At 45.1% G+C, this 19,583-nt stretch overlaps 3 protein-coding genes across 3 annotated transcripts, besides 10 other annotated features; 2 read left to right on the top strand and 1 right to left on the bottom strand.

Annotated features, from left to right (window-relative positions):
• Positions 1–103: part of a microsatellite that runs on past the window's edge.
• Positions 104–112: 9 nt separating this feature from the next.
• Positions 113–6,754, bottom strand: PVX_114305 (protein kinase, putative; the record flags this gene model as incomplete). Its single annotated transcript, XM_001616199.1, has 1 exon — positions 113–6,754. The coding sequence occupies one exon, from the start codon at positions 6,752–6,754 to the stop codon at positions 113–115; it is 6,642 nt and encodes a 2,213-aa protein (XP_001616249.1).
• Positions 340–364: a microsatellite.
• Positions 2,410–2,435: a microsatellite.
• Positions 6,755–9,224: 2,470 nt separating the features above from the next.
• Positions 9,225–9,255: a microsatellite.
• A 2,835-nt stretch (positions 9,256–12,090) lies between these two features.
• Positions 12,091–12,166: a microsatellite.
• A 223-nt stretch (positions 12,167–12,389) lies between these two features.
• Positions 12,390–12,423: a microsatellite.
• A 700-nt stretch (positions 12,424–13,123) lies between these two features.
• Positions 13,124–13,990, top strand: PVX_114310 (ribonuclease H1 large subunit, putative; the record flags this gene model as incomplete). The annotated part of the gene is made up of 1 exon (XM_001616200.1): positions 13,124–13,990. One exon carries the CDS (start codon positions 13,124–13,126, stop codon positions 13,988–13,990), a length of 867 nt encoding a protein of 288 aa, XP_001616250.1.
• A 1,764-nt stretch (positions 13,991–15,754) lies between these two features.
• Positions 15,755–15,794: a microsatellite.
• An 807-nt stretch (positions 15,795–16,601) lies between these two features.
• On the top strand, positions 16,602–19,398 carry PVX_114315 (hexokinase, putative). The gene has a single exon (XM_001616201.1). It carries the CDS (start codon positions 16,919–16,921, stop codon positions 18,398–18,400), a length of 1,482 nt encoding a protein of 493 aa, XP_001616251.1. The 5' UTR covers positions 16,602–16,918; the 3' UTR covers positions 18,401–19,398.
• Positions 17,970–18,001: a microsatellite.
• Positions 18,391–18,413: a microsatellite.
• Positions 19,101–19,197: a microsatellite.
• Positions 19,399–19,583: the final 185 nt, after the last annotated feature.

The following is a 19,583-nucleotide window of genomic DNA, read 5'->3' as shown; positions in this document are numbered from 1 at the left end:
TATTGCGCCTTCGGCCAACACGGACGGGGTGAACCACCAAACGGATTAACACTCGGTATAGGATTCTACGTACATTCACACTGGGGTCTTTTCCTCCCCTCCCGCCGAACCATCACTCGACGACCTTAATTTTCTTCAAACACTTGTACATCTCGTACGCGCAGGGCCTCTCCTCGGGGGTGAAGCTGAAGCACCTCTGCAGGCACTTCTTCATCGAGTTGGGCAGGAAGTTTGGAATGTGGGGGGTCTTCTTATTAACCAGCAACTCATGGCGTATCTTTACATTCTTCGACAAATTATGGTAGGGGTATTTGCTGGAAAATATTTCCACGATGCAGCAGGCCAAACTCCATATGTCAATTTTTTCGGTCACTTCGGATGTGCAGCTGAACGTTTCAGGAGCCATATATCTGTAGGAGCCAAAATTGCTGTAAAGTTTTGAGTTCTTAAATCGCGCTTTACCAAAATCGCACATAACTAAGTGCATATTATTGTCAATTAACACGTTGGACGTTTTAATATCTCCATTAATTACAGGGGGGTTATGTGTGTGGAAGCCATGTACAATATAACACATTTCGGATGCCCAGGCTAACCTCTGCTTTTTGTGAATTTTATTTTTATTTTTTAAAAAATTAAATAAGTTCCCCTTGGCGTAGTACTCCAACAGCAGCATTAGCTTATTCGATCTGATGCATATTCCGTAGAAGGTACAAATATTTGGGCGTTGGATATTTTTATATATTTCAATTTCTCTTAAAAAGTTTTTTAAATTTTTGCTGTCTTTCAAATCATGTATTTTTATAGCCACTGGGATTTTTACCTGCACCACTTCTTCGCTCTCTTCGCACGTTTCTTCTTCTCCTCCTTTTGCTGATTCGTTCGTTAGGCTTTTCCCCTCTGGCGCTTCCTCCTTCACCTCTGCTGCAGTCACATTTTTCACGCCTTTCACATCTGCCCCCGATTTCATTTTCACCATGTTTTTCCCCTCCACAGGGGGGGAGGATGTCACCTTGGCGCTTTTAACCCCTTTCGCGTCTACCATACTTTTTGAGCCTTTTGCCGCCCTCATGCTGGGTGCATTTTTCACCTCAGGTAGTCCCTTTTCGCCTGCACCTTTTGCCTTCCTTCCCGCGTGGGGGAGTGAGTGAGGAGAAGCTCCTCCTTCTTCTTCTCCTTCATCCGCTTCTCCGTCTACTTCTTCCCCCGCTTTGCCTCCCCGCCGCTGCTGCTGCTGCTCCTCCTCCTTATCGCTGTTCTCAACGCCCACGTCCTCCAAATGCTGCTGCTCCTCCCGGTTGCCCACCTTCGGCCCGTAATTATACTCCCGCTCGTTGCCATACTCCTTATAGCCGTTTTTATTCCTGGACAAATTCATCAACATGGTAGTTTTTGACTCATCCGTATTGTTCGTGTTCAGCTGGGTGCTGCTTCCCGCTCCGTTATTGCTCAGGTGCATGTTCGCCTTGTTTGTGCTTCCCATTTTGTCTGCCTCGTCTCTCTGCATGTTGTTGCTCCTTCCGCTGCTGCCATGGGCGGTTCCCCCACTTCCTGCGCCGCTGCCAGCCCCGTTGTTATTCTCCGTCTCGTCACTCCTCTCGTTGTTCCCGCTGCCCCCACCCATCATCCTGCTTCTCCCCCCCGCATAGTCCGCACTCACTTCCTCGTAGTTGCAGCAGAGGAACTCGTCCAGCATGTTGATTTTCTCCTGCAGGATGATGGAATCTCTATCTTCCTTACTAAAATGGAGAGGGCCCCCGCTAGCTCCTCCGCCGCTACTCACACCGCTCCCCCCACCGCACGCATCCGAATTGGCATACTTCAGGTTGGAGAAAAAGACGTTATTACTTGGGCCGTTCGCCTGGTTCATTTGTTCTGCCTCCACCGCCCTGTTCGCTGAGTTGGCATTACCATTTGGGCTGCCCTGCAGGTCGTCCGCTTGCGGGTAGCAGGAGCAGTTTTTGGGCTGCTTGTGATACTTCTTCCTCAAATTGAAAAGGAATTTTAAAAAACCAAAAATCAGCGCATTGAGAAGGTGACTCATATTCATCTTGCTAAAGGGGATGATGGCCAATTTGTTGAGGCCATTCTTATGCTTATTAATCTCATTCTTGAGGATGGACGAGCTCTTCATCATCCTTTCATTGTTCAGGACGCTGAAGACGGTCAGGCTCTGGTACCTCTTCAGCTCCTTATGCTCATCGATAAAGACAATTTTAAATATACACTTATCACTGTAGTAGTGAAAAATATTTTTGTTGTCAAATACGTAGAGGCTTTCCTTAGTCAGTCCGTAGGTTATTATATTTTTGCTCTTCACATAGAGGAAGGAGAGGCTATTTTTATACGCCATATTATTATGGTACACGTCCAGCAGCAAGTAGGCAACAATTTCTTCATGATACTTTTTTTCCAGCTCTGTGTTGTTTATCATTTTTAATTTATAAAGAATTTTCTTCGCTTCAATGAAAAACTCATCTCTATCGATTACTATTTTGTCACTTGTTTTTTTGGAATAAATAAAGTTCAGCATTTTTTTTTTTAACTTTCTTATTTCTTGCACGTGTATGCAGTTGGCTCCCTTTTTCAGGTCCATTTTTTCGGCAGCCTCTTCGTCTTCTCGGTGCTTCTGCGCTGGGTCGTCAGCATGTGCCTGCTCTTCAGCATATGCCTGCTCTACAGCACCCGCTCCCTCCTCGTCATCTGCTCCATCTTCTACATATGCCTGCTCCCCCGCACCTGCGCCCTCTTCCTCGTCTGCCTCCTCCTCAGCACCTTCCCCCGGGCGCACCTTGCCGCTGCCCGATTTGCCATTGCCCGATTTGCCGCTACCCAACTTGCGGCCCTCCCTCAGCGCCATGCCCTCGGGCTCTCTGTTCCCGTTGTACTCCTCTCGGTTGCTCGCCTTCTTCTTCCCCCGCGCGTTGGCCTTCTCCCAGCTTTTTAGAATATCCTCGATGGCGCAATTGTTTTTTTTTTCCCTTTCGTCAACTTTGCCATCTTCGCCATCTTCTTCGTCATCTTCGTCATCTTCTTCGTCTTCCTCCTCTTCCGGTTGCTCCTCGCCCGCCCGTTTCTCCCGCGCCCGCTCCGTTTCCGCGCCTCGGACGGGGTACTCACCATTCATGCCAATGCCGCCGACGATGCCATTTCCGCCGACGATGCCGTTACCGCTGACGATGCCATTTCCGCCGACGATGCCGTTACCGCTGACGATGCCATTTCCGCCGACGATGCCATTTCCGCTGACGATGCCATTTCCGCTGACGATGCCGTTACCACTGACGATGGCATTTCCGCTAACGTTCCCATCACCGCCAACACTGGGGCTGATGGGGTTGTTGAACGTGTCAAATATTTTCTCAATCAGCTGGTTTCGCAAGTTGCACAACTTCTTGGTGCTCCTGCTCAGTTTGCTGCTGTCGCTGTTGTGGCTCTTCTTTTTCTTCTTCATGGGGAACTGCTTGTTCGGGCAACTTCCCTTGGGGGAGCCACTCTTAGGGGTGTTTCCATTTGGTCCGCTGCCATGGCCTGAGTTTCCCTTGGACTCTGCACCATCCTGCATATTGCTGTTGTTATTATCTGCGTAGTTGCTGGAGCCGTCTTGATTCACACCATCCCCGTGGTTGTCCTCGGCCCCTGCGTGGAGCACATCTCGCTGATCTTCCAACTGTTGCTCCTGCCCGTATTCTTCCTCCTCTTCGTCATCCTCCTCATGGTTCAGCTGCCTCTGTGCGTTTCTTCTCCCCTCCGCTCTTCCTCCAGCCTCGCCGCTAACGCCGCTCCCACCGCTCCCGCCGATCCCACCGCTAACTACGCCTATCCCCTTCAAGCTCTGCTGGTTTGACAGCGCCTTGCTGTACTTCCCACTGGCGCCATACATCAGCTCGCACTTCTTTACCTTCCTCAAGAGGATGCCCTTGTAAACAACTCCAAATCCCCCCTTAGAGAGATACGACTGGATTTTCACATCGTCATAATGAATGAGATAGGAGTCACTCAGATACAAAGAACAAATATTCGTGTTGGTCATAAAAATAATTTTTGAAATGTTTGTAAAAATATTTTCATTCCTCAGGGGGTAGTACAGTTTTATCCTCTTCACGATGACGTCATTTTCGCCCAAATGGATGAGCGGAAAGTTCAGCATCTTCTCCTTTTCTAGGCTCCTCCTATATATTTTAATGTTACAGTTTTCCTTCGTTTTGAAGATTTTTTTCTCCTCGTCGTACACCACGTTTTCATTGCTCAGGCAGTTTTCTTTAAAGTACGCCACGGTGTTGTCTACGCTGTTGCCGTTGCCGCCGTTGCAGCCGTTGCAGCCGTTGCCGCCGTTGCAGCCGTTGCCGCCGTTGCAGCCGTTGCCGCCGTTGCAGCCGTTGCCGCCATTGCCGCCACTGCTGCCGTTGCAACCGTTGCAGTTGACCACCCCGTTGTTGTTATCGTAGGAGTTCCTCTTCTCGCTCGAATTTTTGTTTCCATTGAGGTCCGCTTCGGACACGTTCAAATTGAAGTTGTTGCTCAAAGCTGCGGCGCTGTTTTTCCTACAAACGCTCTTTTCCCCTTTAAGGTTTTCCACGCGCACGTCGGGGCTGCCTCCCCCTTTAACTGGTTCAGGCAGCTTCCCGTTCTTTTCGCCTTTCCCTGCCGCCTTTTTGAGCTGCTCCCCGGAAGTGCTCCCCCCCGCTACAGCCGCGGCGAGTGCCCCTTTCTTCTTGCCATAGTTCGCACAGCTGCAACTTTTGCCTAGGTAACTTTCGGCTTCATTCCTTAACGGCGTAGAGGTTGCTCCGATTTGCTGCCCTGCTCCGATTTGCGGCCCCGCTCCGATTTGCTGCCCTACCCCGTTTTCCATACAACCTGCACCTCCTCCGCTCTTTTTACTATTGTACAGCTCATGCCCCTCGGAGGGCGGCAGCCGGTAGTCCTCCTCACACTTTAGGACCTTCTTCGTGCTGGCGCTTAGCATTTTCTTCAAATTATCTTCATCCTTTAGTCCCTTGCTCAGATATAAACTGGTCCGCACGTCGTACACACTACTATCGTGGAAAATATTCCCACATGGGCCACCACCACCCCCGATAGCGGCTACTCCTGGGGAAGAAACAGACCCCCCCCCTAGGTACATCATAGTTGGGATGTTTTTCTTCCCATTGTTGTTCGCATCTTCTGGAGATGGGCAGCACATCACCTTGTCAACCACTTTGAGGCCCTTCAAATTATGTGTATACAGCACTTTGGAAGCACTCGGAAGCTTCTGCATAGCGTTGTGCAGACCTTCCTGCTCCAGCATCATCATCACCATTTGGTCGTGAGCTCCACTGACTACTCCTCTGTCCATCCTCTGAAGCTGCTCGTACTTGCTGTGCTTTTCCTTTTGCTCCTCTTCCTCTTCTTCTTCCCTCACGAAGAATTTTTCAAAATGGCGGTCGTGCAGGGGGTCATTCAGCCGGTCACCTATCCGCTCGCATAACCTCTCCCCCTGCTTCCTCTCATAGCCGGCATTCAGCGCCAAATAGCCCTTCTTCTGCCGGGGGTTCTCCCCCAGGTACTGCTTCAGATCGTAGAACACGTAGTTGCTCTCTTCATCCCTCTGCTCGGCGCTTTTCCTTTTTTCAAACTTGGCATACTGCTGTGGTGGCTGCGATGGTTGCGATGGATGCGGTGGCTGCGATGGATGCGGTGGCTGCGATGGATGCGGTGGCTGCGATGGTTGTGATGACTGCGCCTGCTTCAGCTTCTGCTTCTGCTGCGCCGCGTGGCTGGGGCGAGCGCCGAGGAAGTCCACGTCCCCCCCGGCATCCTCAAAAAAGCTGTTGTAAGACATTTTTTTTTTCTCCTCCTGGGACTTCATCTTGCTCATAATTTTCTCCTGCACCTTATTTACATTCGTCAGCGAATATGAGTTTTTTATTTTTTCGTAACTTTTTAAGTGGACCATGTAGTTGTTACTCTCCTCCTCTTCCTTCGCTTCGTCCTCCTTCTCATACTCCATCCTCTCTCTTTTAATGTTATTAAGTTTTTCCTTTATCTCGATGAGGTTATTTATAAATAATCGCTTGTTTAATATTTCTTTGGCACTGACGTTGCAGTTGTTACTGGGTGGGTTGCTCATGGGGAGGCCGTTACTCAGGGGAATGCCGCTACCCATGGGGACGCCGCTGCTCAGGCTGGGGCTGTGGTGTCCGTTCGTTTTGTCTCCAAAGAGGTCCGAGTGGATGTATTCAGCTTGGCTGTGCGGAATCTCCTTGAAGACGTTGCTTCCGTTCAGGCTGGGTCTGCTAACGCGGCTGCTCAGGTGGCCGCTAGGGTGGCCGCTCGTGTGCCCGTTGGCATGCCCGTTGACACGACTGCTAAGACTGCCAATACTGCTAACGTGGTTGCCTACATGGCCGCCAGCACGACTGCTAACGTGGCCGCTCACGCGACTGCTCACATGACCGCTCGCATGCCCGCTGTACCTCTGCCCGTTGACGCCCCTATGGGCGGCGTGCCCGCTATACTCCAGGTGCACTAACTCCCCATTGCTGTTTATGTACACCATACCGTTGTTAGAATTCGCCCCCCCGTTGAGATTTTCTTCGTCCAAAAGGTTTCTACTCCGGAGGAAGTCCTTATTAAATTCTTGCCTCGAAATGATGTTGTTGCAGAAAACGCTGCTGGCGCTCTTCGGGTGGTGGTCACTCACGTCCTGCTCATTTGGGTTCCCATAAAACGAGTGCTCGTTCATTTTGTTGCTGCTTCCCTTGAACATTTTGTCTGCAGATGGGGTTAACCTTTGTCTGGGTCTCCACGTTGGTTAGCTTCGCCAGTTGGTTTGCCTCACCAGTTGGTTCGCTTCTCCACGATGGGTAAACCTCTTCGCTGCAATTCCCGTTGTGTCACTTTTTTTTTTTTTTTTTCATTTATTTGAGACAACAGGAACGGCTAGTTATGTTCCCCCCAATGTGCATTATTATTTCTGTAAAAATTGGAAGGGTGGGTTTCCAACGTGAACAGATGTGAATGTACGTCTGCCAAACGATGCAGGTGCGCTATATGGTGTCCCGTTATTTTAGCGGGCGCAAAATGAATGTACTTTTCCTTTGAAAGGGTGACTATTATATGTATGTGCACGTTTGTGTGTATGAACCTGCTGGCCACCTCTCCCCCTCAGAGCCTACACTCCTACTCACAAAAAAGTGTATAAAAAAAAAAAGCGGCACTGAGGAAGCGGCAGCCACGAGATTTCAAAAAGCATGTGCACATTTACATACAAGCAGCACGCTACGTATGTCTGCACACAAAAATAATAACAATCAAGTTAGACGGCACGCCGTCCCTCTACAAGGGGATAAAATACTCCTATAGAGGGCAATGCCAAGTGGAAGTCATTACCATTCAAAAACAACGCAATAAAACGCAATAAAACGCAATAAAACGAAATGCAACGCAATGCAACACAATGTGATCAGCGTAGGAATAACCTAGCGGCACTCACGAAACTAATTACGCGTGTCAGTCTTATGCATGCACAAAACTGGGGACTAATAGGGGAGGCGCTTTGCTGTGGGTGTAGCAGATGCGATCCCACTCATGTCATCAGGATTTCAAAGGTGAAAAAGAAAATAAAAAAATAAAAAATAAAAAAAATGAGGAAATTAAAACCTAAGTTGTACGCATTACACGGGTGCGATTAGAAGAGATGCACTATAAAAAAGGGGAAAACTCAGAAAAGCCAAACCCCTTTTGCACATGTGGAAGGAGAGAGTAACCACTCAAGGGTACACATAGGCACTCACGCTCTCATCCATTCACATACGTCTGCGCGTGAGGGAGATGAAAACTACTGTGTAAACAAAACGGAGTGTGACGAGACGGATCCACCGTTGCACATACGTAAGAAAAACACGCGCAGACAAGTGGGCAGGATGGAATAACCCCCACGAGAAGGGCTCTACATTAAAAAAGGGTTAATAAAATAAAACCTAATTTGAGTGCATCATGCAGGAGGTTAATTTGTCGATAGGAACACAAATGCGGTTAGCGCAGATGCAGCAACAATTCGTTGCTCCTACAGAAGGGATGTGAAAAAAAAAAAAAAAAAAAAAGTGAATACACTATTGCTTCGGGGGGGGAACACAAAACATATGCATCTACTAAAACGCTACAACGCCTGGGTGTGTGCTCTTCTGCGCGACGTGCGTGCATGTGTCACTACGCATCTGAAAAAGGGGTGTGCATGAGGAGCCTCCCCGCAGGAGTAACCACAGTAGGCATATCTATATAAATAAATATACACATGCGCATACACATGTAAATGGCTCATGCACGGGCGGGCATGCGTCTACACACGGCGGTGTGAACACACGCGGGTCTCAACGCGAGAAAAGGTGAATACTTAAAAGGGGTGCGCATCTGTACAGCGGGATGCTCGCGTAAAGGGAGTCTTAATTTTCTCTCCTCTCTCGCCTAAGCGTATGCTTTCCAACGCGTAGGCATTATTATACGTAGGCTCACAAAATGAAGCGTACATGGGGGAAATATTACATAAAGGTATAATGTCTGGTAGGGCGCACATCACGCGTTCGCCGTGCGCGCCGACTCTCTACGTGTGCATGCGCATGTGCATGTGCGCGCACATATCGACGTGGCTACTTCGGCGCAGGCAAACACTGCTAGCGAGGCTAACGAGGGTAACGCTGCAGAAGCCGCTAAAACCGCTAACCCTGCTAACGCCGCCAACACTGCCAACACTGCTGACCCTGCTAACCCTGCTGTGCGAAAAAGCCATGTTCTTTAACATGACGCGAGGGCGGCGACAAGGGCTATAGGCCGCGGCAGCTGCTTGAGTGTAGCCCTACGCGTGATGCAGCGCGGCCACGCTTCGCACGTCAGCACATACATATATAGATATATACGTATAGATGCACATGTATAGATGTACATATATAGGTATATACATATATAGGTATATACGTAAATACATACGTAACGTATACACTGCGCACAGCTGCGTAGCAACGCATGTGCCACATACGTGAACGCTCAAAAGGCGTATGTCACGTGCATGGCATTTTGCGTTATGCTCTCATGTATATGCACAAGCTGTTGTACATCTATGTGCATATAATATGCCGCAACTTCTTTCTTCAAAAATTATAAAAAAGGAAAAAAAAAAAATTTTTAATATGAACAAACGAATCAGATGTACAAATCGAAATCTAACGCCGGTATATATGTACAAAAAAAATATATATAAAAATATATATATAAATAAATATCTACATATTTATATAGATGCATATATGTTATATATATATGGGTTACTTCTTTTTATAATTTTATAAAATAGAAGAATGAAGGGGATGGAAGAAAGGACTGACTTAGCTTCTATTATATGTTACTATATTTTTTTTTTTTTTTTTTTATGGTCAAAGGAAAAAAAAAAAAAAAAGAACCCTTAAAAAAAAAAAAAACAGTTGGCTAAACGGGTTTCATTATAGTTAGATGCAAGTTGATAGATGTACATGACATGGCATGGCATGACATACCACCGCATAAGCGCAGGACTTTTTATAACGATGGTTAACCCCGCACTTAAAAAAAAATAACTACGCGTGCGTATTATACTATGCTGTATTGTATAACTGATATAGCGTATTGTCGTGCTGGCGTTAACGGCAAAGTTATTGCCTATATAGATACATGTACCCAAGGCGCAGGCATATATATGCACCACTGCGTACCACTGCAATAGGGGATGTACATTTATACATGCAAAAGCAGCTGTGCCTTTTTTGTGCTTTTTATGCGCCTTTTATGCGCCTTTTATGTGCCTTTTACGCGCCTTTTTCGTGCCTTTTTTTTTCTTCCTGGCGATTCGACCGGGTTAACCACATTTTGGTTATTTACGGAGGGTGGGTGAACCCTTTGCCTTTTTTGCCCACGCGAGAAAAAATGATTCAAAAGGGGGGCATATATATAACGCGCATATCTATATGTATATATATATGTTATACGTACATGCCTATATATTAGCACAATATTTTTACTTGGGGGCCCCACTGCGCCCCTGCCTTAGAACCGCCCAGATGCCCTGCGGAGGGTGGCGCCGCGGCACTTTTTGGCCGCCAATCGCCGCGATTCGCCGCTATTCACCGCGGCTCGACGTGAATCTCGCGCGGATCTGCGCGTATATGTAACAAATATTTTTTTTCTCGCCTCAATCGCGGGGTGAGCTTCGCTATATGTAAGCGTACGGCACAGAAGCGGTATTGTGCATCTATATTCGTGCATCTTAGAGCACATATGAAAGTGAATATTCGCGCGCATATTAGCGTACATATTAGCGTACATATTAGCGTACATATCAGCGTGCATATATCTGTGCTGCCGCGGGGGCTGCAAACGCCAGGCGCGCACCAAAAAATTGTACCGCAGTTTATCAATATAGGCCCAAAATAAACCTCCGTACAGATCAAAATTATGTAGTCATTAGCATATGTACCTCTGGGGGGGGATGAACAGCCAGCGCGGGGCCAAAGCGGCAGCCAAAAAATGTAGCAGCGTTATACGCATATGCGTACAGTACCTTTTATATTTTTATTTATAATTATGTTGATGCTTACGTTTACATGTGGAGTGGCGCGGCAAAAATAGCTTTATGCCAATTTTTGCACTTCGCGAGGTTTACCCTCTGTTCATAATCCAAAGGCACAAAAAAGAGAAGTTAAGTTGACGCCTTTTATCGCTGATGAGCTACACATGATTCTGCGAAAGGGTACATATATAACTTATTCACTCGTGTTGTACGTGCGGCCACGCTTTGTGCATGTATGTGAAAGATAGCAACAGTCTACGCTTATCCTTTTACATTTTTTTTTTTTTTTTTTTTTTTTTTTCGCTTTAGCTTTACAGCTTTTTTTTTTTTTTTTTTTTTTTTTTTGGCAAAAAATGGTTGAATAGTTCTTCATTCGTTAGTTGATTAGCTTTTTTTTTTTTTTTTTTTTCACATCCCTTTATGGGTTCTCTGAGTCCACCCAGTCCGCACTGCGACGGTGAGAGGTATGCGTTTAGCGTCATCATGATGGTAGCACCTGCTTCCTTTTTTTGTGCCACTTGGGGAACTTTTTTACGCTTCACAGAATTTGCAACTGCGGTGTTGCTCACCTCCCCCACGCGAGTGCGTCGCCACTGGGCAGGTCTCTTCGCTCATTTGGTCAATTAAATTTTGCGTATTGCGGAGCGGGCGAGTTGTTTATCCACAGGGTGGCGTCGCCTGGCCTGTTTGCCAATTTGGGGGAGTTATTTCCGTCCATCCGTTTATCCGTCCATCCGTTTATCCGTCCATCCGTTTATCCGTCCATCCGTTTATCCGTCCATCCGTTTATCCGTCCATCCGTTTATCCGTCCATCCGTTTATCCGTCCATCTGTTCATCTGTATTTTATTTTAATTTTTTTTTCTCTCCGCCTTGTTCGTCCATGCAGCTATGCCTCACAAACGCAGAACGGACGAACAGCTTTTTTTCTCGTGCGCCACAGCTCGTTTAATGCCATAAGCAGGTTGGCCCTTCGAGCGTACCTACACGCTTGCTTAGTGCTTCCTCCGTTGGAGCATCTTCTTTCGGTCCAATTGTTCACCCCCCGTTTTAATCAGCTTTGCGTTTTTATTTTACATTTCACATTTTGCTTGGCGCAGTCTCAGCGGGGTTATGCCCTTTGTAGGGGGGTGATTCCTCCACTTGGTTGTTCGTGCAACTTGCAAATGTTTACCCATGCGTATGTCACTTCGCATTTAAAAAAAAAAACGTTCAACGGTTACATTATACCACAAGGAGGAACCAAAGGCGAAACTTGCGCATGTCCACAGTTAGCGCCAGATGGTCAGCAAACGTTTGCATCAACCCCCATGTGAATTATGCACAAAAGGAAGGTAAAAAAATTGGAAACTTTTTTTTTATGATAAGGAGAAACAAATTTACAAAATGGTTTGCCTGTTATCACAACGTGCACACAAAAATGTGCGACGTCCATGGTGGGGCAATTCCTTTGGGGGAGTTCCCTCCAAATGCGTCCAACAGGCTATGTACCTCCAAAAAGGAAAAAAAAAAAAAAAGGGAATCCCTCCCTCGTGTAATCATTTGTTTAATCCCAACATTGGTTAACCCCTGCTTGCGGCTGGTACCGCCTCCGTTCCAAATGTTCCTCCTTGCGCATGTAGAACCGCCTCAACCGTTTCTCCCCACTAACGCGCATGCGTTCATGATAGGCACGGCAACGATTGGCAAACAAAACTGCGCGCCAATTTAGGAATAATAAAAATAAGATAGCTTTAAAAAAGGGGAAAAAAAAAAAAACTCTTTTCAGCTGTATGTGCAACTTCACCCCGCGCAGTATGCTTAATGTCTCTTTGCTCATTTAAAAAAAAAAAAAAAAAAAAAAAATGCTACTTATATGCGAAGCGTCGTGCCTCTGTTTTGCGGTTCGAGAATCGCAAATCTTCATGTGAAGCGGCTCAGCTAAAGGCAACTTAACCGGACGCATTTTCCCATGGTTTGCATTTTTCTCCTTTCGGAATTCCCTCTTGAGGTTCATTTTGCGAAATGAACATCGCACATAGGTTTTCTTTTTCTCTCCCCTCGCCAGGGAATAACGAATCAGGACGCACTTAAGACCACTCCTCTGGGCGTCACCATTTCGTAGGGGGGATATTCCCATTTCAGGAAAAATAACGCAACGGTGGTTTAAAGGTTTGGCCAATCTTTCACATTCTTTTCTCTCTCTCCCTCGTGCGTGTGTGCCATTTGGTGTGCTTACCCCATTGTGTTTTTTTTTTTTTTTTTTTTTTTTTCCATCCACCTTTATTCAGTATGTAACGCGAAGGGGCCCGCATCATTTTAAAATTATTCCCAAAAAGTGTAAAAATAACCCACACGCATTCACTTCCCATGCGTGTGTGAGCATATGGCCCTGTGCTTATGTGGGGACTACCACCCCTTCTTCACGTCGCAGCGCCGCCCCCGCTACGGCACCACGTAGGAGAGGCTGCACAGACGCGGTGATATAGCCATTCCTCGGAGCGAAGCGAATCTACTTGCACCTCCACAACCCGCACATATCAGCTGACCACTCCCCCTAACCATGGAACCGCTCATCATTGACAATCTGTACAAATTTGGAGACGAGGAGGTGCGGCTAGGCATCGACGAAGCGGGGAGAGGACCCGTCCTAGGACCCATGGTATACGCAGGATTCTACTGCAACAAGGAGCATGAAAAATTATTAAAAGAAATGAAAATTGATGACTCGAAAAAGATAAGCGAAGCAGACAGAGAAATGATGTTCCACAAATTAAATAATTCTTCCTTGCCATTTGGATGGAGGATACATGTGCTCATGCCACAAGACATAAGTGCCAAAATGCTGAAGAAGCAAAAGTATAATTTAAATGAAATTTCTCATGACACGGCCATTTCTATAATTGACCATGTGATAAGTCGTGGGTGCAATTTGACGGAAGTTTTTGTAGACACTGTTGGGAAGCCTAGTGTATATGAAGAAAAATTGAAAAGATTATTTCCACATATAAAATGTACCGTTAAGGAGAAAGCAGATTCTTTATACCCAGTCGTTAGTGCTGCATCTATATGTGCCAAAGTGACAAGAGATTTTCTCATAAAAAAATGGAAATACGAAGAACCGCTAGTTAACATTGACAAAGGGTTCGGGTCTGGATACCCCGGAGATCCTATAACAAAAAATTTTTTAAAAAATAATTTCGACACAGTTTTTGGCTTCCCAAGTATTGTCCGCTTCAGTTGGTCTACTGCCGACAACATGTTGGAGACTATGGGGGAACAAATCGAGTGGTACGATGACATCGAAAATAATGACTCCAAAGCGATAAAGAGGAAAACGCCTTTTGATTACAGCAAGTTGCAAAAGCCGTTCGTGCAGCGGTCTCTCTTTTACTCCAAGGTTGGCTTAGACCTTGTGGAGAATTTGTGAAGAGCCTCTCCTCCCCCTGCCTGCGGGAAGAGGTGCACATGTGTGAAGCGTTTATAAAATAAAAAGAAAAAGAAAAATAACTCACCATGTTTTCCCTTTTAAATGCCCACATAGATAGAGGTCACTTTTTAAGCCTTCCCAAGTAACCTTTCTATGGTGGCCCAAATTGGAGCAGAAAAAATGAGCTGCAAAAAAGGGGATCACTTAGCGTGGAGGGCCTTTTTGGGTGGAAAAAATGTGCCATTCGTCTTACCTTTGCTTTTTCCATTTGTTTTTTTTTTTTGGTCACCCCATGTGCGTAAACCGCCAAGAGGCTGCATCCACCATGCCACAACCTTTGCACCTTCTCTTAAAAAAACTTAACACTGTTGGAGATGACGAAGAGCGAGAGGCTGCTACGCCCTGCTCCGGCTTGGCTTAAAGGAAGCACGCATTACTGGCAGTCCCCCGAATGGGGCCAAGCAGCAAGCAGTCGCTAACACAAACATGTGGCACTTGCAGCCGCGCGAGGGCAGCCTCTTCTGACCGGTTGACAAATTGCAAAATGAAATTATGTGCACCGTCGGGTGAAGCAAACCAATTTTGAGAAAGCGCCACCTGGATTACCGCCAAACCGTTCGTTGTTCTTTTACCTTTCCACTTTGCCCTTTCCATTACGTGTGGTGGAGGCAACTCTGCAGTGGTCACTTTCCGGAGGCGTCTCAGCTGCCTTCCGCACATGCGCGCACATATACGAAATGGTCTACATGCGGGGGGATTCACGCTTATAAGAAGCCATATGCCATACGTTGCGCAGTAAGGGGAGGCCGCGGTAATGTGCCCTTTTCTCATATTCTCCTTAGGGAGTGCTTAAATGAAAAATGTCCCCCAAGCCACACCCCGTGGTCAAATCAGGGTGGGGAGGAAAACATGAGGGGGTAAAATAAAAAAATAAAATAACACCTGTGTGGGCCTCTTTTTAAAGGGCTATAAATGCACTCCTTATAACACCGGTGCCGGGGTGTAGAGATGGCGTTTGGCAAAAATGCGCCAAGTTCCCCCTCGCGCGTTTTTAAATTGACCGTACGCATAAGTGAGAATGGTGCAATTTTGCAGTTTCCCTGAAGTAGCCTTTTTTTTTTTATCCCTTCTCAAGTTACCTTTCTGCGTAATTGCCAGTGGTATACACTTTCGTTGTGGGGATTTTTTTCTCCTTTCAGTTTCGCCTCCACATAGCGTGCCGCGGCGACATTTGCCCACGACGTGCAGTCGACCCCTCCCGCAGGGCATTAAAAAAAAAAAAAAAAAAAGCGCATAGCTGTACCACACTTTCAAAGGGGCGAATTTCCCCTTATCATTAAGTTAGCAAAATGTAATTTTCGCCAACACTCACACTTAATTTTTCCTTCTCGCGACGTGTTCCTTCATATATGTTGTCTTGGGTCGAATATTACACTAGTATGGCAGTTTTTTTTTTTTTCTTTCTTCTTTTCTCTTCTCTTTTTTTTTTTTTTTTTTTCACGTGACTTTGAGCACGGTGAAGAGAAATAGCTTTTCGTTTTTCTCCTTCCACGAGCGGGGGGGCGTACGTATACATAATATACATAATACGCATAATACGTACAATACGCGTAATACGCATAACATGAATAATATATTTATTTCTACGCACAAGTACCACGCGCATCCCTGCGCTCAGTTCGTTTTTATTTTTTTTTTTGGCATCCGCGAATTTATCACGTTTGAGGATATTAAACATTACGCATTTGCTATATATGCATACCCTGTGGGTGGTAATATACCGTCCTGCGCACTTCCCTTCGTGTGACAAACATTGCGCGAATACCACATGTATTAATTTACCTTTTTGTAATTTCTTTTCATCTCCCCCCTGCTACGCATGTTTTAAAAATTGCCATTTTTTTCATTTCGACTTTTAAAAATTAAAAAAACGATTTTCTTCCTTCTCCCGCTGTGACTTTTAATTTTTTTTTTCCCCCCCCCAACCTCTCAGTAACAATGCCGACATTTTGAAATTAATTCAATTCATACATACGACGCACGTCACGTACATGTAAATATGTATACATATGTATATATTTAAGCAATTTTATGTATACTATATACGCATTCCCCCCCCCCCCCTTCCATGCGTTTGCACGTTGTTGTAAATTAAATTACCATTTTTGACTTCCATGATTTTGAAGATTTTATATACGTTGACCAAGTAGCCCACTTAGCCATTTATTTATAACTTACGTTGAGATACCTGTTTATACGCTTTAAAAATTTGTGTGGCGAAAAATCGTGATTTCTTCGTTTGTTCATTTTTTTTTTTTTTTTATGATTATATAGAGCAGGAAAATCGTTATATTAGCTTTATTGAGCTAAAAAAGGAAGAAAAAAACAAATAAAAAAAAAAAAAAAAACGTTGGTATACATGTCACATGCATGGATCAAACGTTTATATAATTTTCGAATGAAGAGCAAATGCGACGATTATAAATGTGACTGGTTCCATCTCTCCACTCGAAATGCCAACACGATGATATTACTCGGCACGATCACCACCCCCCTGCAGTTTTGAGTGATGCATATTTTTCATCTTTATGCATTTTTTTTTTTTTTTTTTGCGCCAATTGTGTATAAGCCTTCCCAATTTGACGCTGGCATTGTGAAAACGCACCACATATATAGCTGTAAATTTAGCCCACCCCACCCCTGGTGAGTGTACGCCCACATTTGTAGGTCGCTCCCATATATAAATATAAACGTACGAATATATCCTTTCCTTGTAAACGTCCCCCCCCCCCTGTGTGTCCATCCCACTCGCCTGCACACACTGCTACGCGTATGTGCTCAAGGATATACGCGTACATGCACACGTAGCTACTCTACCGTGCACCCGTTTTCCCTCCCTGCGCGCCGCTCCCCCATCGAATTGCCAAAATGAGTTACTACAACTTAGAAAAAGACGACACCGTGTACTATAAATTAGACACCATCAAATGTGACATCCCAATTAACGAAGAATTACAAGCAAGGATAAATAAGCATGTCAACCAGTTGAGGATTACCTATTCCACGTTGGAAGAATTTGTGGACAATTTTGTATACGAATTGAAGAAGGGATTGGAGGCCCATCGTAGGCACCCAAACTTATGGATCCCTCACGAGTGCTCCTTTAAAATGCTGGACTCCTGCATTGCGGATATTCCCACCGGTCAGGAAAAAGGAACCTACTATGCCATCGACTTTGGAGGAACAAATTTCAGAGCTGTAAGAGCATCCCTTGATGGAAATGGCAAAATAAAAAGAGACCAAGAAACGTACAGTTTAAAATTTACAGGGACATTTTCACATGAAAAGGGGTTATTAGACAAACATGCAACTGCTTCACAACTATTTGATCACTTCGCTGAGAGGATCAAATACATTATGGGGGAGTTTAAAGATTTAGATAACCCTGAAGGAAAGAATGTAGGTTTCACTTTTTCATTTCCCTGTACCTCTCCATCCATTAATTGTTCAATTTTGATCGATTGGACAAAGGGATTTGAAACTGGAAGAGCTACAAATGACCCTGTGGAAGGTCGTGATGTGTGCAAACTGATGAATGACGCTTTTGTAAGATCAGAGGTACCAGCAAAGGTTTGTTGCGTCGTTAATGATGCCGTTGGAACACTCATGTCTTGTGCTTATCAAAAAGGAAAAACAACTCCCCCATGCTACATTGGAATCATTTTAGGAACCGGATCCAATGGATGCTATTACGAACCTGAATGGAAGAAGTACAAATACTCTGGAAAAATTATTAACATAGAGTTAGGCAATTTTGATAAGGATTTGCCTTTATCCCCTATCGACCTTGTCATGGATTGGCATTCAGCCAATAGGAGTAGGCAACTTTTTGAGAAAATGATTTCTGGGGCCTACTTAGGAGAAATCGTCAGAAGGTTCATGGTTAATGTTTTACAAAGTGCATCATCTGAGAAAATGTGGAAAAGCGACAGCTTCAACTCAGAATTGGGAAGTGTCGTACTAAATGATACTTCCCCCAACTTTGAGGAAAGCAGAAAAGTAGCCAAGGATGCATGGGACATGGATTTCACGGATGAACAGATTTATGCCTTACGTAAAATTTGCGAGTCTGTTTATAACCGATCTGCTGCTCTAGCTGCTGCTGCAATAGCTGCTATAGCCAAAAGAATTAAAATCATCGAACATTCGAAATTTTCTTGTGGTGTAGATGGCTCTCTATTTGTCAAAAATGCATGGTACTGCAAAAGGTTACAGGAACATTTGAAAGTTATCCTGGCTGACAAGGCCGAAAATTTGATCATTATTCCAGCCGATGATGGATCGGGTAAGGGCGCAGCAATTACGGCCGCTGTCGTTTCGCAGTCCAGCAGCATTAAGCAGTTGCCCTGAGGGATACAATCCGCATGAGTAATCCCCAAGTGTACTTCTCATCCTCGTAATGAAGCATCCCAAGGAGGCCCCCTAACGAGGCATTCCAGCGAGACCCCCTTATGTTGCTACGCTACATCGACACTGGCACCGGGCGCGCCGCTTATCAGGCAGCCCACTAGCGAGCAACTTTCTTGCGACCGCGCTGCTCATTACTTACCACGCACCCCTCCCCATTTTTCACACGTTTTGACATTTCAAGCCGCCCCACGAGTTGCCCCCCGGGGGCCGAGGCACGAGCGAGAGTATCGTCAGGCAAATGTCCCGTGAACGTGTGTCAGTTTGCACCTTGAGCGCATGCGAATTTATATTTACGCCATCCATTCCTTCTATGCCTTCCTTGTTTTTCTGCGCCAGTAGGCCGTATGTCACCCCACAGTGTCGCACTGCTATGATGTCGTGTAGCAAATACGCATATGCCCATTTGCCATTGCGCTTATGCATGTGTTGTATTTCCCCATTTTTTTGCACACATCATGGGGAGGAGTTTACGACATTTGTACCATTTATTATTTATTATTTTTTTTTAAATGATCATTTATTTATTTTTTTTAAAATAAGCATATGAGTTATTTAATTGGTACACATTTTACACATTTTCGAAGGTTTCCCCTGAATACGCCTGAACATTCACGTGGTTGCATATGTCATCGTCACATTTTATACTGCATTGCATTGCGCTGCGTTGCGCTATACTCTACACTTTATGCTGCTACATTTCATTCCACACCATTCTTGAAAATTTTCCCCTTCCCCCCAATTTTCTTTTTTTTTAACTCATTTTATTTCGTTGCCCCATCTTAGTTTTCCCCTTCGTGTTAACCCTTTTGCGATAATTAATGAGCCGTATACATAATACGTACGCATATTTATAAATATGTATGCGGACTGCAAATTGTATGTTTTCAGTTCACATAATTGAAGATAGCCATATTAAGAAAAAAAAATAGAAAAGAAAGAAAAGAAAGAAAAAAAAGAAAAAAACGAAAAAAAAAGAAAAAAAGAAAAAAAGAAAAAAAGCTCATTTTCTACATTTGTTTGTATGTCCATGCAATATGAACCCCGAATGTTTCATATTATAAACGAACACACTTTTTAATACTAAGAAGTTATGCATATATAAGCGTACATATACGTGAAGGTA

The sequence above is a fragment of the Plasmodium vivax genome, chromosome 11 (assembly GCF_000002415.2).
Source record: "Plasmodium vivax chromosome 11, whole genome shotgun sequence".
Lineage (NCBI taxonomy): Eukaryota > Apicomplexa > Aconoidasida > Haemosporida > Plasmodiidae > Plasmodium > Plasmodium vivax.
The sequence above is the reverse complement of the archived record's forward strand: the minus strand, read 5'-3'. Positions and strand labels throughout refer to the sequence as shown.

Bases quoted from the DNA above. Each gene is read 5' to 3' on its own strand.
- PVX_114315 (XM_001616201.1), top strand. From the start codon at position 16,919: ATGAGTTACTACAACTTAGAAAAAGACGACACCGTGTACTATAAATTA.